The 27,041-nt window shown below is 35.2% G+C and overlaps 1 protein-coding gene across 1 annotated transcript in view; it reads right to left on the bottom strand.

Moving 5' to 3' along the window:
• The window catches only part of TRDN (triadin), a 291,637-nt gene extending 279,352 nt beyond the window's left edge, over positions 1–12,285 (bottom strand). Inside the window, 2 exon segments of the mRNA XM_078055860.1 lie at positions 11,878–12,087; positions 12,195–12,285. Coding sequence (XP_077911986.1) covers positions 11,878–12,087; positions 12,195–12,285 — 301 coding nt within the window.
• Between the last annotated feature and the right edge of the window lie 14,756 nt (positions 12,286–27,041).

Here is a 27,041-nt window from a genome sequence, read left to right as displayed (position 1 = left end):
CATCCCAGATAAATATTTTCCCAAACCATTGTCATTTTCTCTCTCCATCTTCTTTTCTCTTCCTCTCTGGTCATCGTTTCTCTCTCCCCTCCCTCAGATCTCTGGATACTACCAGTATGAGATGACAATGACCAGGCTCTATCTCTTTTTTAGTGATAACCATGTAAGAAATAGAATAAAATAAAGGGCAGACACAAAGCTTTTGAAGTACATCAGATTCTAAAAGATAAAACTCATGTGATTTACCATTTTGAAGAAATAAAATACTTGCAGATGTTGGATATTTAGATGCTTTTAAACCAAAGAAAAACTAGGATTCTGATTTAAAAACACTTTTGGTGAGCTAATTGTTTTATTGACTGCACAAGGAAATGACTGTCACTTTTCTAATCTACATTTGAATAGTCATAGCGTAGCTCCAATCCTTGCCATTCAAAATCTGAGGCATGGGCATTTTCCTTCTGCTTTTTAACATTTTCTCAATTCAGATTTTCCCACATTCATCTTTACTATTAACAGACTTCAGTATTTTAGAAATGTACACTTGTATGGAACCCTAATGAAATTAAAGACAAGAAACTTTAGTTAAAATTACGTGGCTATTTCAATATTTAATAGTTTCATGGCAATGTTTCTAAGTCTTTCTTTGCTATTCCTCAACTGTAACTTTTTGAGGCAATGAGGAATGCTACTGAATGCAAATAGATGTACACTTCACCTCTCTTTCCCAATATGACCCCAATCAACCAATTTTTTGCTGGCAAAATGCAGTTGCAAATGTTTAAACCTGGAATATTTCCAGCCTACTGGAGCTAGACCCATGTCAAATAAAGGGCATTTTATATTCTGAAACAAAATTGCAAACAACTTCTGGCTCCTTTTACCCATGTCAAGTATCTAAGTAAAATGAGAAAATCTTATTATACTTTTATTAATGAGCATGGTGTAGATGTTATTATATTAATTGAAAAACCAGTTTGCTTTCCTCTTTTGTAAAAAAAAAAAAAACGTATCTTCAATATGAACACAGTTCTAATGTTATAATATTAACAAGTAATGGAAAAGCAAGTTTTCTGTAGATTTACAGATTTTGATGGACTTGTTTCCAAGCTAACATTCAATGGAATGAATTTTCTGGTAGCACAATAGTCAAAATATCACAGTACTCCAATTGGATGATTTACTTGGATCATTATATTACAAACTTAACAGGCCAGTGGAGAAGAGAGATATTAAATTTGGGATTAATATAGCAATTAGTGTATCTGGACTAATTATTTAATAAACATGTGTTTGGTCAGTCAACGTTTAGTTTTGGAAACTCTTTTTTTTTTTTTTTTTAAGATTTTATTTATCTATTCGACAGAGAGAGAGATAGCGAGAGCAGGAACACAAGCAGGGAGAGTGGGAGAGCCAGAAGCAGGCTTCCTGCTGAGCAGGGAGCCCGATGTGGGACTCGATCCCAGGACCCTGGGATCATGACCTGAGCCGAAGGCAGACGCTTAACGACTGAGCCACCCAGGTGCCCCTAGTTTTGGAAACTCTTGACTGTATTATATAGTCTCTTTAGCTATTCTATTGCTCAGTGTTAGCTTAGGAAATAATTTTGAAGTTCTTTTTACTACATTAAAATGTAGTATGTAGGGCCATGAATCATTTGCTTACTGTATCATATAATAGTAACAAACCATTTCAGAATGGCTAGAACATTTCCTCAATGTTAAAATAAAATAGAGTACTTTAATCATTGGATTTCTTTTGTGTAATTGCTAGAATCTATGTATATTCACATGATATTTAAAAATTGGAAATCAAGTAGTCAATTCATCTTTTTGAAATATGCCTATTCATCTTTTTGAAACATTGAAATATGCTTAAGGTCATGAAGAATAAATTAAAATAATACTAACTATAATTTATCTAATAATGACGATGTGCCATTCAAAATTCCAAGTGCTTTGTATGTATTAACTTATTCAAGATTCACAGGGCCATATGAAACAGGTATTATTATTACCTAGAGAATATGAAATTGAGGCACACAGTAATTTCCCCAAGATTACACAGCAACTGATTGGTAAAGTCAGGATTCTAACCCCAAATTCTAGTCCCAGAACTTGCATTCAACTTGCATTCAACTTGCATTCAACTGCAATACTAACATTATCTGTATCATCATAAACTAATACTTTATAAAGAAATACTATGCTCATTACTCAGCATTCAGAGTGTAAAAAATGTTATCACCCTTTCCTTTATTTCCTTATTTATTCATTCATTCTTTCACCTAAACATTCTTCCAAAGGTTTGTTGAACTCATACTTTGTACTAAACACTTCTAAGCACTTGAAAACTCAAGTAAATGAAATAAAGCCATTTCCTTACAATCCTAACAAATCAGTGGAGAAGAGAGATTTTAAATAAATAATCACACCCTGGGGTGCCTGGGTGGCTCAGTCTGTTAAGCTCCAATGCTTGATTTTGGCTCAGGTCATGATCCTATGGTTGTGGGATGGAGTCCCCCCTCGGGCCCTGTGTTCAGTGCAGAGTCTGCTTGTCTCTCTCTTTCTCTGCTCCTCCCCCTGCTCGCTCTCTTTATCTCTAAAATAAATAAATAAAATCTTCAAAAAAATAATCACACCCAATTAAATATATACAACTTGTAAATAAATGCTATGAGTAAAGATTAAATAATATAATGAGCAAGTAGGACAAAGTGACTTGATTTACATTGAAAGTTCAGGCAAGGTTTTTGTAAGGAAGTGAATTTAAGCATAGCACTGAAAGATGTATAATAGCCTATCCATCAAAAATTTGGGTGTTAACAGATGGTATGATTTATAATTGTATCCATCTACATGGATAAATTTATAAATGCAACATAAGGCCCCATTTGGTAAGGTTCAAACGAGTGGTATAGAACACTGGTATCAAACTTATGGATTTTTTGACCTTGAAATTCACCACCAGCAAAAACCTGGAACCTAACATCAAATTACCAACTTTTTATTTGATAGAAGAACGTCATTTAAAAACAGTGACAGAAATAATATCTGTAATTATCATCATTTCCAAAAAGAATTTTAAGACTAAAAATGTAGGCACCATAAAGTTAAGAATACTTCTTTAAAATAAATAAATTTTTCTTTATCTTTTTCCTCATTTCATGAAGAAGCAACAAATTTCGATTAGGATCTGGAAATCACTGGACTATGGAAACTTCTGCTTCCTTGATGTGTTTATAAGCGGGCTGGATTTGGGTAATGAAATATATCCTTTTAGATGTAGTGACCAAGAGGACCAAACAAGCCTGGGGCATTGAACAGAAAAGTAGGATTTGAGATAAGCCTTGAAGCAGAATGAGAATCACAAAAAATGTCAACTATACTTGAAAACTCAGTGCACATGAGAACTGATAAAGTCTAAAATGTTGCATTTAGTGTCTCGGTCTTCCAAGTCTCCTAAAATGTGATAACATATTCATATACAGACAGTCACACAGACATCTCTCTACACTTACACACATGCACACGCACAAATGTACATATATACATAACCATTAAATGTTAAATTTATACATTCTGATTGGCTTTGGGTCTTCCCTGAATCATTTTACTACTACTCTACACTCACAGCCTGACAAACAGCGCACCTGCTTAACTGGGCTAAGTGCCAGAAAAAAAAATCAGGGAAATTAATTTCCAAGAGCAGTACATAAATGGCACACCTCATTAGAAAATCTATTTAAAAGGCACATCAGGAGATGTCTGCAAGACTTTCGTAAGAAATTGATGCTTCTTACCATCATGTCCTTGCTGGCTTTCTTCTCAGATTACTGATCTTCCTTACCAGTAATAAGATTCAAATTCAAGTTATGCTTAATGAATGTCTCCTATGTGCCAGGCACGTATGTTTTACATAGATTAGCTTATCTAATTCTTATAAAATTGTTTTGAAATAAGTATGTGGAATGCATGCAAAAATTACCAAATGTGCTTCTTTGAGACCTCCTGGTACAATCATATAATGATTTTTCCTTCTTATGGATAAGGATGCTAATGAATTATGAGCCTTGTTCTTAGGCAAGAAAAGCCAGGAGTTACTACAATTTATTCCTGTACCTTCTGACCTAGAGGAAAATCATTAATATCTACTAATGCCTGAGTTTGTAGTGATCTCTTCAGAAATCTTATTTTTTGCATTTATTGTTTAGAGAGAAAAAGTTGTCTCTTTATAAATAAGGCAAACAAGTTTGTAAGGAATTTCAACCAAAGCCCACAAATTCTGATCCTGAAAGAGTTATTAAATCATCAGGGCACCCCTCTGTTTTCTGAAAGAGCTTCCTGGCTGAGTCTGCAGAAGCTTGAGGGCAAGGCCTCCAGCAGACTTTATGACCCTCTGGCCTCAGTTAATAAAAAAACAACATTGCCTTGCACTACCTACACCCCAATTTGGCCTTTTTGAAGACTCATCTGCCAGGAGAAAAGTAAAGACAAGATGGATAGTATCTGGGTGATCTGAATCTTGGTTTCTCCCTGTTGTCCTGAGGTAAGCATTAACAGCTCTCATTTTCACTTTCACAAGTATCCTGTTTTTAGATAAGTTATTTACAGTCATCCTATGTGATGGCTTTGTATGCTCTTAAATCACTAAACTGGAACTACATTTCCCAGAATTCCCTAACATGTAAGGTCTAGGTAACAGTTGGGCACAAGAGAAATTTGCATGAGCTTTAGAAAGCAAAACAGAAGTATTAGCTGCTATTTATTTTCTGAAGGTTGGTGTAGGGCAGGTGCTGTTGCAGCTCATGCACATTATCGCCCATATGCTGGCTGACCTTGACAGGTGGCAGCAGCCGGCTGCATGTTCTCCAGTTCCCACTGGACCGCCTCCTTCAGCATCTCCAAATCCTGGCCAGGTGCTGTGCAGTTCCATCGTGGAAGGCACCAATTTATCTTGAGCTCACCCACATCATTGTAATTTGAGGTGGTGAGAGTCAAATAAGGGTTCCAGTTTGTCCTTGTCAATTCCAGTTGGTCCTTAGTCTTCCCTATTCTATTTCCATCTGCCCTTTTCAATGACAGGGTTCAGGATATGCTTCCCCAAATACGGCACCTTGGCATATTGAATGTTTTCAGCTAGAAGAATTTGAGAAATGACATGTGCAAGAAGGACTTTCTGACCTTCCCCTGAAGCAGGTCATAAAACTCTCCTGAGGAAGGTATCCTCCCTAAACGCAGAGGAAAGGAATATCCTTATTTCCAAGATGCCCAGAGGAATCTGAATGAATGGCCCTTGCTGTTTCCCTCAATTTAGGGCACTTAGCTCATACTCTTTTTGTCCTGTCACATTTCCCCCCCACTTTCTCCTTTTCATATAACCTAGCATAAAAATGCTTGGGCTTAACTGCTTCTTAAGGTCTTCCTTTCTTTATGAAGGCTCCTGTGTCTCATAAAACTTACATTAAGTAAATCTGAATGCTTTTCTCTTGTTAATTTACCTTTTGTTAGAAGGGCCCCAGCCAACATTTTAGAAAGGTGGAGGAAAAAGGTATTTTTCCTCTCCTGCACCAACTTCCACTCTACTGACCCATGACCTACTGCCAGATACACTTCAGTAGCCCTACCTAGACTGCTAATCAACTCTCATGAATGTATAAGCCATATATTAAACCTTCTATTCTATATCACTCATAGTAACTCTACTCTGATCAAATTCTGACAGATACACCATATTATTTTTGGACAGTGTTTGAACTTTATTTTTAGGAAGAAATGAAGGGTAGGTGAAATCTCTTTTCTAGTATCTGGTTTTGGTGTTTCTTTTTGTTTGTTTGTTTGTTTGTTGATGTCCTAAAATTTGTCTCATTTGATAGGAAGAAGCAAAGTCACAAATTTTGCTGACCAGAAAGCAAGGTGCTATTCCCATTTGACAGGCAAGGACACCACGTTCCTAGTCATGTTAGCTTGTAGGTTATAGAGCTGTAGAATGAACTCAAGTCTTCTGAAAGAAGCAATAAAAGCCAATTCTACATATGCCTCACAGGTAGATTATTTGGGTACATCATATCAAATTCAGAAAATTAGGAAGTGTGAAGGTTGCCTAGAAGAGAATCATTATTCTCAATCCAGTACAGTATTCACTTATTCTCTATGAACAACTTCGTAATGACTTAAAAGTGCTTACCTACTTTTCTAAAGTGCTGGAGAGTAATTTAGAGCCCAGGGACAGCTGCCCTGTCTGGTCTTCAGAGCTATTCCCAGTATGCTTTCTTTTATCACTAACCTTGTATTAACAATACATATTTCAAAGACATTATGTAATGCAAAAGACTCATAATATTAATCCTTAGTAAATATTTGAAATATATCAATTAAAAATAACATTATAACATAAGAGTACAATTTACATTTTGACACTCTTATTGAAGCAAATGATTTTTTTTTCTGTGAAGAATCAACATAAAAAAGGCAAGTTAGAATTTACTAAATGGAGAAAAGAAATTAAAATTTTAATATGAATGTATATATCCCATGCAACCAATGGTTAATATGAGTTACAGGTTTTATGCTGTAATCATACAGTCTTTGAACTTATATTGTTTTGGTTTCAGAAATTGCACATTCAAACCTGAATTAGCAAAAAGTATTTGCACTTCTTATTTGAAGAATTTATATATGTGTTCTTTAGAATTTCAGCTTTGTGATTTTTTTTTTCATTTCAAATTCATTGGACATTTATCTTCCTAGATGTGATCTCATGATGCCAGTCATTCCAATATATCATCTTTCTTTTTGCACCTATTGTAATTACAATAACTTATTTATTTATTTATTTATTTATTTATTTATTTATTTGACAGAGAGAGACACAGTGAGAGAGGGAACACAAGCAGGGGGAGTGGGAGAGGGAGAAGCAGGCTTCCCACTGAGCGGGGAGCCCGATGCGGGGCTCGATCCCAGGACCCTGGGATCATGTCCTGAGCCGAAGGCAGACACTTAACGACTGAGCCACCCAGGCGCCCCTAATTACAATAACTTTTTGTCCACTAGAGTATTGTATGGCATTTCCTTATATCTAAGTATTTATCTAAAGATGTATAACTTGGCAAAATAATTTTCTGAGAGTAGAATAGGTGGTGGCCAGCCTTCAAATTGGCCCCTAATGATCACTGCCTGCTGGTATTCACACCATTATGTAGTCTCTTAGGACAACAAATAAGGCTAACCTGCATAACCAAAAGGATTTTGCAGAACTGACTGTATGTGATTTTCAAGTCTAGATCATAAGAGGTTTTGTGGTTTCTGCCTTGTTCTCTTGGATCTGAGAGCAGTCAGTTGCCATGTTGTGAAGACACACCAGCATTAACTTGACAGCCAAATCAATGAGACATCTTGCCAATGGTTCCACTACCACAGAAGATCTTTCAGATGTCTACATCACCAGCCAACTTCTTTACTGCAACCACAAGATATAAGCCTTTCCCAAACTCTTGACCTGCAAAAACTGTTTGGCATAATAAACATTTATTGTTGTTTTAAACCACTTATTTTTTTTTTAAAGATTTTATTTATTTATTTGAGAGAGAGAGAGAGAGCATGAGAGGGGGAGGGTCAGAGGGAGAAGCAGACTCCCTGCTGAACAGGGAGCCTGATGTGGGACTCGATCCTGGGACTCCAGGATCATGACCTGAGCTGAAGGCAGTCGCTTAACCAACTGAGCCACCCAGGCACCCTAAACCACTTATTTTTGAAGTAATTTATTATGTAGCAATGGATGACCATTACAAAATATGACAAGTAACATTTCATCTTATAAACATATTTTATTATTTTTAATTCTGATTTTATAAATGTATTAATTTTTAAAGTTGGTCAAAAAATGGATGAAATAAAAATTTTATATTTTTTCTTCATAATGTAAGAAATTATTTCAAAATCAAAATGTCAACATTATGTATCCTGTAAGAAATGGATAGCAGAATACTTAGTACATGACAGGCACTCATGTACAGATGAATAAGACAGTCCCTTCCTCAGATACTTTTAAGTTTCTGAGTGAAACAGACAAGGAAAGAGATACTGATAATACAGTGTGTTAACTGCTGTGAATACAGCTACCCGTAAGGTACTAAGGGAATGAAAGCACAGTGCAGAGAATTTTTCTTAGGAAATCTGAGACTGTTTCACCAAAAAAGGGAGTAAGTCTTAAAGGATGAATTCATCCTTCAAGAAAATGGAGGAATGAATCTTTATTAGTGATATTAATATTTATGCAGTGCTTGTGATAAAGCAGGTTCTGTTCTAAGCACTTCAAATATATTCACTTATATAATTCTCTTAACAATTTTATTACATAGCTACTATTATTGTCCCCACTTTATAGATGATGAAACTGAGGCAAAGAGAGGCTAAATGATTTACCCAATATCACACAGGTAGGAAGTTGTAAGATCTGGATTTAATACCAGGGAAACCCAGCACCAGAGTTCACATTTTTAACTAATTTACTACACTTTCTGGTTGGGGGGGGGGGGTTGGGCAGAGGATGGTATGAGCAGAGGCAAGGAAAAGTGAGAATATATGTGTTCCTAGGGAAAGAAAGCAGGGAAAAGCAATAGTAAGGATGGCTGGAAATCAGGTTGCATGAGCTGAATTACAAGATGAAAAGAGAGAGCTAAACCAAGGACTTGAGTTTCATGCCAAAGAGTTTATACTTTGGCAATAGGAAATACTTGGTGAAATTTATGTTTTATGAAGATACCTTTGGAGCAACAGTTAAGGGGAGAGACTGGAAGAGGGAGGCAAGAAGAAATTGCATTAGTGCTTCAACAGAGAATCAAGGTCTGAAATGTAATAATGGAGACAGCGGTAACCAGAGAAGGGAGGGGATTCATGAGACATATGAGAGTTAGCTGGCATCAAGTGTGGTGATTGGTCGTGTCCAGCAGACTTAAAAGATGACTTGCAGGTTTCTTTTTGTGGGAAATGGATAGATGGTTAGGTCACTAATAAATATAGGAAACTGGTGGAGGAGGCCTCACACAGAAGATGTGCCTAATAAACACTCCTTGAAAGAAGAAATGAAGTAGCAGTAATACAGAGGCTATTTTTTCCCCCCGTGAGATGAAATACCAGTAACATAGGCATTATCAATAACACCTAATTACAGTAGTCCAAGGAAGCTCTACCACGGATTGTAAGTATGTCTTACATTTAAGTAATCTAATCTGAAAGTCTAATTACAGGTAGCTGCTCATTTTATAAAATAATTAAGAACAAATTCCTTGCAATAGTAATTCCTGTGGTGTACTTACTAAATTATTAACTTTATAAATATGAGATTTACAAGCAATTCTGAAAATATATTTTTGTAAAACTTAAAGAACTGTATTTTACAATCATATTTGGTTCCAAAATGTAAATGAATGAAATTCTAGAAAAGGAAAGAATAGACGAAATATCACCATTGATACAGGCTCAAGGGAAATAAAATCATCTAGAGTCATATAACCAAGTTTTCACTTAAAACTCTAGGTCATAATTTTATATTATAGGCATTTCAATTGAATATCCTTTTAAAAGCCTCCATTACAAGGTTCCTCAAAAAGTTGAAAATAGAGCTACCATATGATCCAGCAATTGCACTACTGGGTTTTTACCCCAAAGATACAAATGTAGGGATCCGAAGGGGTACGTGCACCCTGATGTTTATAGCAGCAATGTCCACAATAGCCAAACTGTGGAAAGAGCCAAGATGTCCATAGACAGATGAATGGATAAAGAAGATGTGAGATATATATATATATATATAATGGAATATTATGCAGCCATCAAAAAGAATGAGATCTTGCCATTTGCAACAATGTGGATGGAACTGGAGGGTATAATGCTGAGCGAAATAAGTCAAACAGAGAAAGACATGTATCATATGACCTCACTGATATGAGGAATTCTTAATCTCAGGAAACAAACTGAGGGGTTGCTGGAGTGGGGGGTGGGGTGGGAGGGATGGGGTGACTGGGTGATAGACATTGGGGAGGGTATGTGCTCTGGTAAGTGCTGTGAATTGTGCAAGACTGTTGAATCTCAGATCTGTAGCTCTGAAACAAATAATGCAATATATGTTAAGAAAAAAAAAAAGAAGAAGATAGCAGGAGGGGAAGAATGAAGAGGGGGAAATCGGAGGGGGAGACGAACCATGAGAGACTATGGACTCTGAGAAACAAACTGAGGGTTCTAGAGGGGAGGGGGTGGGAGGATGGGTTAGCCTGGTGATGGGTATTAAAGAGGGCACGTTCTGCATGGAGCACCGGGTGTTATGCACGAACAATGAATCATGGAACACTACATCTAAAACTAATGATGTAATGTATGGTGATCAACATAACAATAAAAAAAATTTTTAAAAAGCCTCCATTACACAGTATACACAAAGTATTACTTATTTAGAGAAGAGGTTCACAGTTCTGGATAGTGTTTTTCTTTCATCAACATCATGGGACTTACCTCTACCTGTTAGATAATGCTCACTTTAGCACAGCTACCAGTGGTACTGCAGGAAGAATCTTCTCAATCTCACCGCCATGTCAATAAACCCAAATGATCCAGTTCTATGACTTCGCAATATTTATACTTATATTTCTTTCAGTGTAGCCATTGCTTGGCACATATAGTAGGTTTTTGATAAATAATTGCTGAATGAGTATAATACCATAATAAGAAGTAGAGGAGGGGCTCCTGGGTGGCTCAGTCGTTAGGTGTCTGCCTTAGGCTCAGGTCATGATCCCAGGGTCCTGGGATCGAGCCCCGCATCGGGCTCCCCACTCTGCGGAAAGCCTGCTTCTCCCTCTCCCACTCCCCCTACTTGTGTTCCCTCTCTCACTGTGTCTTTCTCTGTCAAATAAATAAATAAAATCTTTAAAAAAAAAAAAAGAAGTAGAGGATCCATGACTGTACAGAAGGCAATTTATAGTCTTTATAGTTTCTGGTTCCTACTGATTCCACTCCCATTGGAGAAAGAAAATGGGAAGTGGGGGTGGGGGTGAATGGTGCAAATATGTAGGAGCACATTAAGAGCTTAATGAAATGGTTTTTCTTGTGGTAAAAAACATAAATTTATTCATCTATTTATTTAATATTTATTATACACCTGACTGAATCCTTCCCTTAAGGAACTCACAGTCAATAGAGCATGTCAGATGTGGATATAGACAAATATAATTTTAAAAGTGTTAAAATACCTTGAACAAAGAGATAAACAGTATACTCAAAGATTGAATAGGGCCATAATGAAAATCTGTCTTTCCTCACTTGCATTATTCCTGTTTTACTCCAAACCCGTAAGAACACATGGCCACTCAAGATGTAGTATCTCATTACAAGTAATTCTGGGAAAATCCTTTTCACACTCTTTATTTTCAGGAACTCAAAATAGGATGTTTTGATGGGAGGAGCAAAGAGAATGTCTGGAAAGGAAGCTTGGAGCCAGATGGTAGAGGGACTTAAAAATGCTTTACACAACTTCCCACTTGTCCAAAAGTTTTTTATTTGGTTTGGTTTGGTTTTAAATTGATAAAGTCTCTGTTCCCAAACCAAATCTCCAAATGAAAAACTTTTTAATCATTATCTTCATGAAACAACATTCAGCTTGTGTTCGGCATTACAAATACGGAACTACATTTCATTTGAAATCACTGACTACAACAGGCAAAGAAGAGTAGAAGGAAATGGGGAAGAAGGAAACCAGACTTCACTGAAATGTAGGCAGTTTGTGGGGCGCTTTATTTCTCACATGAAGGTGAGATGAAAAGAAACGAAGACGGGAGGGAAGAACATTGCTTCTTTTCATCCAATACCCACGTTTCATGGATCTTACCTGAAAAGTTTTTGTAATCCACTAGGTCAAACATAACAACAGCAACAGCTGACCATGTGATTATCAGAGCAATGACTAGAAGCCAGGCTGCTGGGGAGCTGAACGTTGTCACTATGTCCTCTGTGACTGTCCTCTTCAGCACTTTTCCAGGGGATTTGGGCACCGATCCATTTTTGCTGTCGATCACAGTTGTGGTAGTCGATGCATTTCCTAATCCAACATTCAGAAAGAAGAATTACAATTTGGAACTTCCTGTCAAATGTTGATGACCAAAAAACCCCACACAGATTATATAAGTATATTTAAGTTGTTTGTACCATTTTCTATAGTAGAGCACACCTCTTTAGCGGCAGGGCCACACTTTCTGCCCACTACCCCAGTATTTACCCTCGACTCTGAAATCCACATGCCCTAGTGATTAGCATTCCTCCTCTCCTAAGCGCTGTAAATAATACCATGGAAGCCACAAACTTTGTCATCACCTTCAATCATTTTTTACTTCTTCCTTACCACCTCCTACATCCACTACCATCAAAGGCAATGGGTTTTTGGTCAAATTGTTTTTTAACACCGTTTTCCTTTATTTAGGTTCATATGTCAGTTCTGAATGCAAGCAAAAATGTTTCCTCTGGGGGAGAAACAAAATCAATGATAAAGTAGTTCAAATGGATGAAATCCTTTGTTGATATCATGGTTTAACTGTACAATTGACCCTTCTATTGACCCCATTCATTTTTATTTGAGACGGGGCACAGAAGATCTTCTGTGGAAAGATGTTGGAAAATCTTATTATATCCAGTAAACTTTTTATTCCTGCTTTCAAAGGTCTACATGTTTATGGGAGAAAATTCAAAAAAGTATTAAAAAATAGCAAAATAAATAATCACTTATAATCTCATGACCCAGAAACAACTTTTCACATGTTGTTCTACTTATACCTACTTTTTTGTACATACAAATATGTTTTATAAATATGTTTTATTTGTTTTTGAAGTCATCATCACTCTTTCTGTTATGTTTGGTACTAGGCAATATATTATAAACATGTTCTCTTGCCGGATGTGTTCCATAAAATACCACGTAAGTGGCTGCATGGCATGTCACTTCATGGCTATGCATAATTTAGTCAAAAAGCTTTCTACCTTGGGACATGGCAGAATTTTTCTCAGCACATTAATAATTTTTATGTTAGGAGACTTTCCTAAATATAGAACTTCTGGGACAAATAGCATCACTTTTACATCTTATGAGAGTATGTATATGTATTTGAAAATTAGTATTTTTTGAAATTTTTACATGCCAGGAGTCTCTGTTTTCTTATCCTTGACAATACTGGGTGTTACCCATGGTCAAACTATTTGCAATCACGTAGGAAGAAAATTCTGCTTCATTTGTAATTCTTTGATTACTAGAGATGAGCTTTTTGTATACTTATTTTCCCTTTACATATTTTATCTTGTGAAATTTTTTGTTTGCTTTTCTATAAACCACCTCCATTTGGTGGTTTAAAAAATTGTATACACATATACATGTGCCCAATCATATGTATGTATATATTTTTACATATGTATATGAATATATAAATATCTATGTGTATGCATGTATATGTATTTATACATATTTACACATTTATACTCATTGCATATACACTCAAGAGTGTATTAATGTATGTATATACACAAACACACACATATGATAGGAAAATTTTATCTGATCTTAAGTTGAAATTTTTCCCCTCAACTGTTTACCTCTTTCTTTTTTTTTTTTTTTAAGATTTATTTTACTTATTTGAGAGAGAGAGAGGGTGCAAGCCAGGGTGAGGGAGGGGCAGAGGGAGAAGGAGAGAGAAACTTACGCAGACTCCACACTGAGTGTGGAGCCTGACACAGGGCTCGATCTCACGACCCTGAGATTACCACCTGAGCTGAAACCAAGACTCGGATGCTTAACTGACTATGCCACCCAGGCGCCCCTGCCTCTTTCTTTTTGAGGTGTTTTTATATACAGAGCAACCGCTTAAAAATTTTGCAACTCTCATTTTATTTCTGCAAAGTTGCTGCCTTTGTATGACTAGCAAGCTCCTCTCAATGGAGAATAGGCATATCTAATTATATTGACAATCCTGGACTCCTAGAAAGTTAACTCCAGGGGTAACTTAGAAATCATCTGAAACAACTGTATCATGTTACATTTAAGAGCAATTCAAAACCAAGCAGAATATTCAAGTGACTCTCATAGCATTTTCAATCCCAAATTACACAGATATGTATATATTGAATACTAAAGAGAAAAAAAAAACTCTATTTTTCCAAATTGAACTATTCTAAAAATATTCCAATATTTTTGCCAGAATCACAGCTTAACAACATATTTCATATATTTTAAATATGGGCCACATTATCGATAATAATTTAAGAATTGCATATCAAAAAAGGAAATTTTATTAATCATCTTCTAATATGCACAATTAACTATTTTCTTTTTTCTTCTTCTTTTTTTTTTTTTTTTGAGGGAAGGTTCAGGGACAATGGGAGAGGGAGAGAGAGAATCGAGAGAATCTTAAGCAGGTTCCACGCCCAGTGCAGAGCCGGATGGGGCTCGATTTCACAGCCCTGAGATCATGACCTGAGCCAAAATCAAGAGTCTGATGTTTAACCGACTGAGCCACCCAGGCACCCCAACAATTAACCATTTTCAATTACATTTTCAAACTAAAAAAACAAACTCCAAATTTTCATACTCCTTTGACACTTCGCACAAAATAAATTTCACCTAACTGGAAAGATTACTTGTAGTTACTTTTAGAATGTGCTAAATAATAGCTGAAAGGTTTTAGTATTTTCAAACTGAAGGGAATTGTTTGTACACCTTGAAGGCCTCAGAGTGGAATTAAAGTGTTCCTTTCAATCTTTCAACCTCTTTCTCTACGTTGTACAATTTTTCCTTTCAGTTAGGTCTCGATTTTTCATGGAAACAGTAAAGCAAAACAGGTCTGCCACAGGTTTTATAGACAGGAGAGAGAGAGATGGAGATTAACTTGCTGGCTAGAAGGTCACTACTGCTCCTCACCTCTGAGTGAAAAACTCCTATACCTGAGGAATGAGGTTAGTTAGACTTGACTTACAGGTTTATGATGGTTGAGAAATTGCTTGGCAAATTTCCTGCTACATCGAATTATTCAATAAATGGCAATAAAACAGCTACTAAACTATATCTTCGTTATTATCAACATCACCATCATCGTTACTTTTACTGCCCCCTCCGCAGCTAGTACAATCATTACCAAAATGGTAAAGAAAGACCAGAAGGGCAAGATTAACCTCAAAAACAAAGGTGGAAGTTGAAAGACTAATTCTTCAATAAATGCAGGCATTTTTTTAAATTTAATAAGCGTGTATGTTAGGCTAAGATATTTTCAGGGAGTCAAAATGGGATGTTATGACTCCTTCAATGTCTTTCTTAATCAACTAATTTACTTCTTGTGATAGACAAGAAGGACACATACTGTAATTTATTCATATTAATGGAGAATGTTTTGCCCCATTAACAAATCAAGAGAGATGATCTATAACAAATAAAGTTATTTTGTTACAATACAAATGTTTACAGTGTCAACGGTTTTGTTAAACTAGACAGACAAATTTTGAAACTTCTCACAGCTGTGTACACAGGGTGCTTAGAATTTGAATCCAGTTCATATGAAAATTTTTAGTTATTGGGGGAAGAAATGAAAATATTGCATGCAAAATTAAGTACTTTAGTTAATAAAGTGCTACTTTTTAAATTTGTTTCTTTACCAATAAGTAGTACTATCCTTCTCTTGATAAAAATAAGATAAGTGCCATAAAATCCTATCACTGACTAGGAAAAAGAAAATCAAATACATTCAAGTATATATATTAGTGGGTATTAATAATAACCAAACATAACTAATACAACCATTTTTAGGTGACAATAGTAATTTAGCCCCATATTTTTGAGAGATTAAAAAGCTGATGAGGGGATCAGTGGGAAAATGAATTAATTAAGATTTTGAAATAATTTTAGGTAGAAATTAACAACAGCAACAACAAATCTCCTTTCTTTTCTGAAAAGCTATGTGAATACATATCCCAAGGTCATGAACTCAATTTAGTTGAAATGATAGCAAGATGGAAAAATACCTTTAAAAAACAGATTTCACAGACTGTACTTGAGATGGATCTCAAAGAAGGAAAAATTAGAACGAAATCATATCATATCCTTTCATTGATTTTTGTGCCAAATTCCCATCACTTCTAATGGCAGTTCTGAAAATGGATGAAGGATAGGAGTGCTTCGAAGTGCAATTTAAGATCCAAGTGGGGCTACAAGTGAATCAAACCTTTGGAATAATGATTTGCCGGAGAGTAAGTGAATTACAAGTGTTTAGGAGAGGCCACCTGAAAGTTGATATGTTGCTAATCTCCAGTTTTTTAACCTCTGAAAGACTTCCTACTACGGCTAGATGGAGAACACCGGAAGAATTGCTTTTGCACTTCAGATTCACTTCAGTGAACTGAGTTTGAGAGAGTATTTCTGTAGACAATATCATACATACCTGCTTGGTATCTTGAAACCAAAAGAACACATTTACTGGGATTTGATACAAATTAGTTGAATCCTGATCACATTTTCTTTTTTCCTGGTCACATTTTTAAAAAACAAAAAATTTTTAAAGGGACAAGAACTTCTATACATTTTTTTCTTTTTTGATCAGAAAAATGAGAGACCATATAAATTCAGAAAGCAGTGCAAGTTCAGTGTTAAAATGAGACCTTCCATATTTAAAAGAACTGATATTATTATGAATCCCAAATTTTATTTCACCTTATAATACTGCCAAAACAATTATGGCACAATATTTTAAATGGATGAAAATGTTAACACTAAATGATTTTTTTATTTTTAAAATTTTTTCGTATGTGTTTTTGTCTTCACATCCTCAAAATTCCCACTTAAAAATTAATCAAGACTCAAAAATGTTGAAAATAAATTCTGGGTATCCAACTCAGAAGGTAAAACTATAAGCAATTTGAAAATAATCTGAAGGTTATGCTGTTTATGGAAAATTATGTGTTTCCTTCATTATGGAAATACACTAAATTGTACCTTTCATTTTCCATTCAAATTTACTACAGAAACCACACAGAGCCAAGAGGAATAAAATTGAGGGGAAATAAATTGCCTTCTCTGACAACTGGTCAAGATAAATGTGAAGAACAGAGTGCGTAATCTGAGATTATTTAATGTTTGAGAAGTACTTTGAAGATGACAAGAGCTAGTTATTGATATGGTGGAAAAAATGAGAGGTAAATATTACTGAGAAATTCGACATGGGCAATGCTCCTGGAAAGTTGGCATCTCAGAGCAGCTAGGATATGTGGCAGTATTTTCCATGCCTACTTTTTAGTTCCATTCCTTCTGATTTCATACAAATTATTTTGATTGCCAGAAAGCTAGAATCAGCTTCAAAAGAAGTGGGGATCTGGCTGAAAGACCATGTGACTCTGCCCCATAAAGTAAGATTAGGGGCTGCTTATGAGTGATTCCAAAGACCCAGCTTCACAGTCAGGTTAGGCATTGAAGACTAAATCACAAGCCTCCTAAAAGAAGTCACTTAACCTCATCATGCCTTATTAATCAGATCAAACTGCCAAGTACACTTGCCTATTATTATTCCTAGGGGAAACTGACAATGCAATCTCTTCCAGGACGCTCAGGAAAGACACCTATATTCTAGAATGGTATAAATAAAATATTACATTCTCATTACATAAAAGCATTAATTCCGAATTTTGCATTCTACTATGTGACGTGGTTTGTGGAGTACTTCAATGCTGTATTTTTCCATCGAAAATTTGAGAACAAAGGACAGAGAAGAAGAATATACTATCAATGGCATTATAAAAATATGTATTATTCCAAAATTATATTAAGAATGTAATTCCCAATTACAAGTAAGAATGACCTTTACTATATTTAAGTGCTCCAGAAAACACATGTAAGTAAGAATTTTGGAGAAACTTTGCTAAGAATATCTTTTGGCAAATAAAGTTGAAAAATGAAAAATCCATCTTTTATCAGTCCTTTGTCTGCAGAATATCTATGTATCACAAATATAGACATTGGTGACGATAAAATTATGCTTTTCTACAAGTATATATAAATCGAATGAAAAAGATTTTGAGGGGCGCCTGGGTGGCTCAGTCGTTAAGCGTCTGCCTTCGGCTCAGGTCACGATCCCAGCGTCCTGGGATCGAGCCCCGCATCGGGCTCCCTGCTCCGCGGGAAGCCTGCTTCTCCCTCTCCCACTCCTCCTGCTTGTGTTCCCTCTCTCGCTGTGTCTCTGTCTGTCAAATAAATAAATAAAATCTTTAAAAAAAAAAAAAAAAAGAAAAAGATTTTGAAAGGCAAGATAAACCATGACAATTCACAAAAACAGACTTTGTCAAAATAATCCTAGGTGCTATAATGAAATATATATGTTTTATATATTTATGTATATATGTAGTTGATAAACCATAATAAATACCCCTAGAGTAATTTTTAGAAAACTTCAGATTCTAGGCACTTAAAAAAAAAAAAAAAAAAAAAAAACTATTCACTCTCTTCCAAGGTAAAAATAGCTTTGTCTCACACCAGAAACAGATGTCCTGCCAATTTCAATGAAAGCCCTAAATTGCCACCTTTTCTCCGAGATTTTTGAGATTTGATCATTGTAATGATATTTCAGAGGATAATTTAGCAGCCTAATCTACCTGCAGAGGTGGCCAATATATACTTACTTTTTACATTAACTAACAATCCTTCCTACCAACCCACTCCCCATACTCTTCCAGCAGAAGAATTTCTTTTTCTAGTAGTGGAACTAGAAAGTGAACCTTCATCTAACTCCCAGCCACAGGACTGGTTCTTTAAAACAAGCCTGACCATTCAGAACACCCTCTTGCCCATGACTGTAAAGGGATGGACAATCAGAATCCTCCACATTTTTTGTGGAGCTCTTGAATGACACTCTATTTCTGCTAAAGTTGACAAACTGTCTTTTCCTGTATTAACTCTGGTAAGCTCAGTCTTCCCCTACCTTTTGAACTTTTCATTTTCAACTTAGCAGTTTCTACTTTTTCTATAAGTAGTAAACTGAATTTAGAGATGAAGAGCAATGGTGAGTACATAACTAGAATTCATTTTTTTTGAAACAAAATATGTTGAACTCCTAACACATTACAGGTAAAATGCATTGTGTTTTACCAATCCAAAGTGGGCAAGGATTTCTGAGGAATTCCTTTTTTTCTATTTAAGAAAACCCAAAAAAAAACCCTCCACTCTTAAAATCCAACTTCTCTTTTAAGAATTTCAACTCCTTAGTGATATTTCTGTGTTCTTTTGAAATAAACACTATTGTTTTTACTTGTGATTATATAAGTTTTTGATAAATACAATGACATAAAATTATCTCGACTTTTGTATACTCTTTTTTTGTTGCTCAGCAAGGCTCTAGGATGAGAGTAAGTCATCTATCTTTTAGTAGCATGTAGTACTTGAGCACTTTTTAGACGGTGAGGTCTGAATAAACAATAAATGTGAAAAACTTCATAAGTTTAGCTAAAGGGAATCAGATTTTAAAAAGTACCATATTAAAAAACCACAATATTTCTGCATATAGAAGGCTTTGCAATATATAGTGACTTCTAACCAGAGAAATATGTTAAATAAAAAGTAAAATATATTTTCATGAGAGATGCAAATGTTCAAATAAGAGATACTTTACTGAAAGAAGTAAAAGCATATCTGTGCATCTCATAAGTAGGAAATTTAACTGGTCAAAATAATTCAGGCTCCAACAGATAAGGAGAGACTAGTGGGTTAGAGAAAAAGATGTGCATTTCTTTGACTGAAAAAAGCATATATTTACTAAATAATGTCAATAATTAAGCAGACACCTTTTTTCTAATTAGGCAATTAGCACTAGCATCTACAATATTATTAGGGTTGTTGTCTCCAAAAGGTGCAATATCTGGGAGAGATTTCTACAACCAGATCAGGCACAGTAAATGTACAGATGAATAAAAGTGCTGATGGTCAACTTACAAATGCATGATGATGCATCTTCTTAGTCAGTGGGGCCTCCCATAACAAAATACCACAGACTGGATGTCTTAAGAGAAATTTTTTTTTTCTCACAGTTTGGAGGGAAGAAACTCTGGAAGACAGTGCCAGCATAGTCAGATTCTGGTGAGGACTCTCTTCCTGACTTGGAGATGGCTGCCTTCTCGCTGTGTCCTCTCATAGCAGAGAGAGAACAAGCAAGCTCTCTACCACCTCCGATTATAAGGGAATTAATCCCATCATTAGGGCTCCACCTTCATGACCTCATCTGAACCTAATTACCTTCCAAAGGCCCTGTCTCCAAATACCATCATGTTGGGGGTTAGAGCTTCAACATGTAAATTTGGGAGTGACATGATTCAGTCCATCACATGCATATTTCTATTTGATTATTTAAAAATTGCTCAAATTGGGACGCCTTTGGGGCTCAGTCAGTTAAGTGTCTGCCTTCGGCTCAGGTCATGATCCCAGGGTCCTGGGATCGAGTCCCACATTGGGGTCCATGCTCAGCGGGGAGCCTGCTTCTCTTTCTGCCTGCCACTCCCCCTGCTTGTTCTCTCTCTCTGTCTCTCTCTCTTTCTGACAAATAAATAAATAAAATCTTTTAAAAATTGCTCAAATGAATATTAATATATTTTAAGCTTAATAAGCATAGCTATTTTAATAGAGCTCTATCTTTCATGTTAAAATAATGGAAATCATGGCCATGGTCCCTTACTACCCATACATGCCTAAGTGGCCCAAATCAAAATGTCAGAGGGTACTACATATTGTGAGGTAGTTTAGGGATGGACATTAATCAACAAGACCCATGAAATCACTTTTTTATAACAATGATTTTGACAGGTTCCATCAGACTTATTAATGAAAATAATCCATCTTCACTTCATGAATGCAGGAAGTCTCATGCAGGAAGCGAAGCCATCTTAGGGTCTCTCTGATTTTATAAGTTTGAAGCTTGGGGATGGAATCTACAGAAAGTCTCCCAAATTTTGTGAATTTGGTTTCAGGTAAATAGAAGTTAGACTCTGGTTCTTAGTGAATATAATTTGAACAGGACAGACTTAAGATCCATAAACTATATTCAAGTTCCTTTGAGAAATTAATTTTCTAGCATTTTATGTTTGGGTTGACTCATTTTCTTCCTGGGCCAAATATGCATAATTGAAATGCTTTACCTAGCCCCAGCATTCCTCCTACTAAATTGCCCCATTGTCACTGAATCACAAACTCACTGAAATAGAAAAGGCTTGAGTAATGACATGCTATTTCAATTCAGAAAAAAATACTAAACTCAGTGCTTCAAAATCATTAGCTTTTCATGATTTGTTGATTCTAATGTGTGTTTTTTACTTCCTTTTTCTTAAAGACATTTTCATGGAAATCAACTATTCCTTAAGAATTAATCATCTCCTGCTGCCTTTACCCAACATAGAGTCATAATCCCACCATTGCAGTGTCACAATAGCTTCTACTTTATTTTCATTAAGAAAGTGTGACAGTCTCCCCCGCCCCCGCACCCCAAAAAAGGCACACGAGGTATTCATACTCTTTTCACATAAATGTATTCAGTAATAATAATGACTTCATGTAAAGCTTCTTCTTGAAACTATACTCATAAAATAATGGGTTTCTCACATTCCCATCAGTTACATTCAGGAAATTTAAGAAAATGTAAGAACTAAGATCTAAATTTCTTTCAAGTTTACTTCTCTGGGTGAGTTTTTAGGTAATTGTTTCGTGACTCAACCTGGCTTGTTTTTTGATATATTTAAATATAAATAATACTAAACCTATGTTTTCTATTTATAAGGAAATTTCCATCCATTTGTTGGAAAAGCAGTAATAATTTAATAATTTCATCTTTGTCATATGTACATGTAAATTAATAAAGATATTTTAGAGTATATAACCATTCATATAGCCAATTTAATATTAATATAACCAATAATAGAGTATATAACCACTAATTTTATTGAGTACCCCAGGGGCTTTTGAAATAAAAGTTGCAAGGAAGTATCCTTATTTTTTTACAACTTGAATTATGAGTAATATAAATTGACACTTTCTATAGTTACTCCAGATTTAATGCTATTGCCATAATTTCACTGAAAACAGATCCATAGAATTTCTAAAATTGTCAATAAAGCAAAATATTTAATAATTTTGATGAGAGAAGACATATACTTAGAATTGAGCACCACTGTACTAGGATATTATTATATTTTGTTTAACTTGAACCCACATCATCACTAAGCCATTTGAAAAGTTTAGAACAGATCAGAATTGTATAGCCAGAGCCTTCATCTTTCTGGATTGAGTCCACATATCTCATGAAGAAAATACCCTATCACATGAAGAAAATGCAGGCAAAAAATCTAGAGAGAGATAAGATTTGCTGTGTTGTTTAAAATCATTTAATCTATAGGAAAAAAGCAGCTTCCTGTGCCTTTCAAAGGACTTCTAAATGAGCTTGAAGCTCCTTTATGCATTTCTGAAAAGAACATTAAGGTATCCATGCTCATATTTTAAAAATACAAGCAATTAGGTAAACACAAATAATACTTTATACAAATCTTTCTTTTAAGGAGTTCATGGAGTTTTTGAAACAGCTGATAAAGCTGCACACATCTATAGAATGGAGCAAGTATTCTCATCCTCTTTGATATGAAAGGAAACTGAAACAGGGGAGTTAAAGAGAACCAGTTTTCCGAAGTCTACTCATTACTGAAATTTTCAAAGAGTTCATGTTGCTTAGTCCCTAATATTTTATCTGCTGAATTGTTTATCCAAATAGACTTAATATTGATCTTAAATTTTATGTCTGGAAGATGCCACTCATTGACAACTCATAAAAAAGGCTTTGTCTCTGGCCAATTACAGTTCTGAAACAAAACAATTTTAAAAAGCAAAGATAAAAACAAAATGATAACTAATTGAACTTTTTCTAACTCCTTCACACCCTCAACATTTCAGTTTCAGTTTCACAAGGCAGAAGAGCAGTCACTTTATTGAGTATTCTAGAGATAAAATTATATCCTCAGCACCTCAAAGAGTAAGAAATAAATGGAAAATTAGGACCCTGTCCTCTAAGAGCCTACTTGGTATTTACTGTCAAGTGGACTCAACTTTGGTATTAGGGCTGCGGACTGGGCGAGAGGAGCCACTTTCCTCAGTCAGTCCAGGGTCGATTCCAGGTGTTGGGACCATCAGTGTGACAGAGGATGGTGAAATCCCCTATCCCCTCATTTCAAATAGCTTATCTGAATAGGATTTTACTATTGAAAGACCAGTATTTCTGACATTTAGATCATTCAGAGCAGTTATTTCTATGGAGTGAGCATTTTTATAAGCTTTATTTGACTAAGCTTATTCAAGCATTACCCCTGCATTAGATTAGTATCACCAAGCCATAGCAGATTCCGTAAAATAAGCTTTATAAAATTGTGGTTGCCCAATAGCATGCTCTTTTGGAAACTACTAAGCACCCTTCCCTTGAGTAACATAGCTCTAGAGCTATGTGTTACAAGATGTTTGAAATCCAATGTCTCTTTCTACCTTAGAAGAGGAGAAAAGAAATGGAAAACAGTTCAGGAAACTTTTTTTTTTTTTAATTAAAAAATCACTTTTCCTTTTTAATTTTATAACAAAAGGGAAATGCATTAAATAGCCAAATTTGAATATTAAACCCTTTGGTTCAGTATTAGAGGAGGTTCTTCAAAAATAGCATTGACTCTTTTCCACACCTTACTTCTGATTAAATGTGTTCCTATAAAAGACTCTACAGGTCGTAAAAAAAATCAGATCATAAATAAGTTTTGCTAAGGCAGTATTCAGGAGAAAATTATAATGGCTAATATTCTAGTCCCAAAACTGATCATAATTATATTGCTTCAGGCTTCTATAGCATCTCTGTTCCAGAGAAACCAAAAATCGTCCCACAAACCAGACTTTCTGGAGATATATATATATATATATCTGTGATTTCATGGGAAAAGCAGTCATTTCAGAAACCACAGTGACTCATAAAGAGCATTTGGTTAATAAGCGAAGGAGATCATATAAGTGAAGTTTGTCAAAACTTAATGTGGTAAATGGTTGATTTGTCATTTGGCAAGAAGTTAAACACTATCAGTTTGCTAGGGCTGTCATAACAGAGAACCACAAATTGGGTGACTTAAACAACAGAAATTTTTGCCTCACGATTCCAGAAGCCAAAAATCTAGAATCAAGGTGTTGTTCCTTTTGAGAATGCGGAGGGAAAAATCCTCCACAACCTTCCTCTGGGCTTTAAATGGCATTCATATAGCATTCTCGCTGTATGTATGTCTATCTCAAAATATTCCCCTTTCTATATGGACACCAATCAGATTGGCTTGGAGCCCATGCTGTTGACTTAATTTTAGCTTGATTACACCTGTGAAGACGCTATCTCCAAGTAAGGTCACATTCTGAGGTACTGGGGAGTTAGGTCCTCAACTTAAGAATGATGGGGAGAGGTGCACAATTCAACCCATGACAAGTACTACTACATAGTCTCTTCACTCTATTATCACCAGAAGTATCTTGTGAAAGATTAAGTTAAATCTATTTTAAGGCATTACCATTAATGACTTGTATAAAATGAAGCCTCGAATTAATCAAATTGTCAAGAAAATTTGTAATTCTTTCTCAAATTCCACAGGTAAATTGAAACTGTGAAATTATTCAAGTGATGGCCTTGGTAATAATGCTCCATTATTTTCCTTCTGTTATAGAAATGTTAAATTTTAAAAATACACGTATATATAAATGTCTGTATTTTAAAATATGTATGTGCTCATACACACACAAACACCACAAGTTAGTGAGGCAAATGCCATCAACATATTTTAATGAAATGATGGAATATCAAAGCCCAAAATAACTGCAATTAGGCCAGATATTTAACACAGCTACTTATCCAAATTATTCATTTTTTCACTAAATTGAAATATTAGATTCTTTTAACCAAGTAAGTAATCCTGTCCTTTATGCCTTAATCTATAAACTATAATGTAAATAAAGACCACATATTTTACTTTTTGCCAAAGGATTCAACATTTACGGATGTCATGCTTTCAGAGAAAATTTTATTATAGGTTGTAGACTTTATATGATTTAATTATAACATGTCATAAAAAATAATGATTCCTAAATCAAAATATTTACAATAAAAATATTTCTCCAAAGAATACATGCTTCCTTCATTTACCCTAGAAATGGAAAAAAAATGCTCTAATAATTAGGAAATGCCTAATGCATGAATGTAATTAGACAGAATGAAATCTTAGCTATATTATTTGTTGATTGATCCTAAGAAAATTTACTAAGCAAAATCTATTGCCCTCACACATTTATAACACCGGGAACTTTTTTGGGTTAATAAACAAAAGCCATAATGTGAAATGTCAAAAAATAGATTTGGACATATTTTTTAGTATTATCTAGATATATCTTTAGTGTTAAAAAAAAAAAAAAAGGAAGTTTTTCAATTTATCACTCAGTCCTGAAGAATTCTCAGTAGTCAAATCATCAGACCTCATTCTCCAACAAAAAGGCCTAAAAACTGAAACAAAAAACAAACACAAACAAGCAAAAATAAGTCTATATTATGGTTCCAGCCCAGAATATGCCTCCATAATATGGAAACAGTGTTGTTACCCTGTCCGTGAGAACCACATTTCTTTATCCATAAAATAACAATAACGTTTGAACCCATAGATTCCATAGTATGACTGAAAAGCATTGATAGCAAAATAGAAACATTTCCTGGTTTCCAGCAAATTGTTCCTCATGAAATTAATCTATAAAATCTAAGTCTTAATTATGTAAAGCAGAACATTTTAATGAAATCACTTATTAATTTATTCCATTGTTCATTTGTACTTTTCACAGATCTTATGAATAAAAGTCTTTTCCAAAATTTATTATTCTAGTAGTGCTTTCTTTGACACAATATTTTATTATTTTTCATATGGCACTTTCTGTAGTCACATCCTCCTCAGATTCTGTGACCTAAAGCAAGCTATTAGTGAATGGGACAAAATCAATTTGCCCTGCAATGGATAGTGATGAAAGACTGAGTAGCTGCTAAGTGGACTTTTCCATAAATAGATTTGCAAATCAAAATGAGAAATTAAAAAGCTTCAAGTATTCTTTTTATCTTCTCTTAAAATGCCTTTGGTTCTTCTGAAAGGAGAGAGTAATCAGAAAAAAACCTCATCCGGTTATCTTAAAAAGACATTAAGAATATGCCACAGGTCAACAGCAAAAGGTTAGGGATGGAGCAATAAACTGGGAGCTGGGGGAGGGCTGACTAGGGGACCCCGTGGGTGTCACTTCACCTGTCTGCAAGCCAGTCAGTCTCTGCAAATGTAAATCAGGGATTGGCCCCTCCCTTCCTGCAGTGACCAAAACCAGTTGACAGTGAAAGCACGTGAAATTCTTCAAGGAAAATCATAGAGCTCAGGAAGTGCCATTAAGGGAATGTGACCTATAGAAAAGTCCTAGGTGCATTAGACGTACTTTCACACACGTGACACAAATCAACAGACTGTAATACTGCCATCACCTCTGAGACCCTGTTATCTCCACTCATCCCTTCCAATTACACCCTTGGGCAAACCCGAAATGTCTGTGATTCCTGGGACACGCTCTTCTGTGAATGTGAGCGCTCTGCAGCCTAGGTCTGAAAAAACTTCACCTGATTGTTCACCTTGCCCCTTACTACATCTTCAGGACTCCATTTTATTGAAACACAACCACACCCATTCATTTATGTATTGTCGTTTGTCTATTTTCTATGTTTTCCTGCTTTAGTAGCAGAGTTGAGCAGTTGCAACTGAGATCATATGGCCCACCAAATCTAAAATATTTACTATCTGGCCCTTTACAGTAAAAGCTTGCCAATTCCTGCTCTTTGAGTTAAGGAGAGTAACTGACAAAGTAGGAACTTAAAAATAGATATTTAATGGTTTTAAAATTGGGAAAAATAATTTAAGCTAGCATTTATT

This window comes from Halichoerus grypus, chromosome 9 (assembly GCF_964656455.1).
Source record: "Halichoerus grypus chromosome 9, mHalGry1.hap1.1, whole genome shotgun sequence".
Taxonomy (NCBI): Eukaryota; Metazoa; Chordata; class Mammalia; order Carnivora; family Phocidae; genus Halichoerus; species Halichoerus grypus.
Note: the sequence above shows the minus strand (reverse complement) of the source record. Positions and strands in the feature narration are given on the sequence as shown.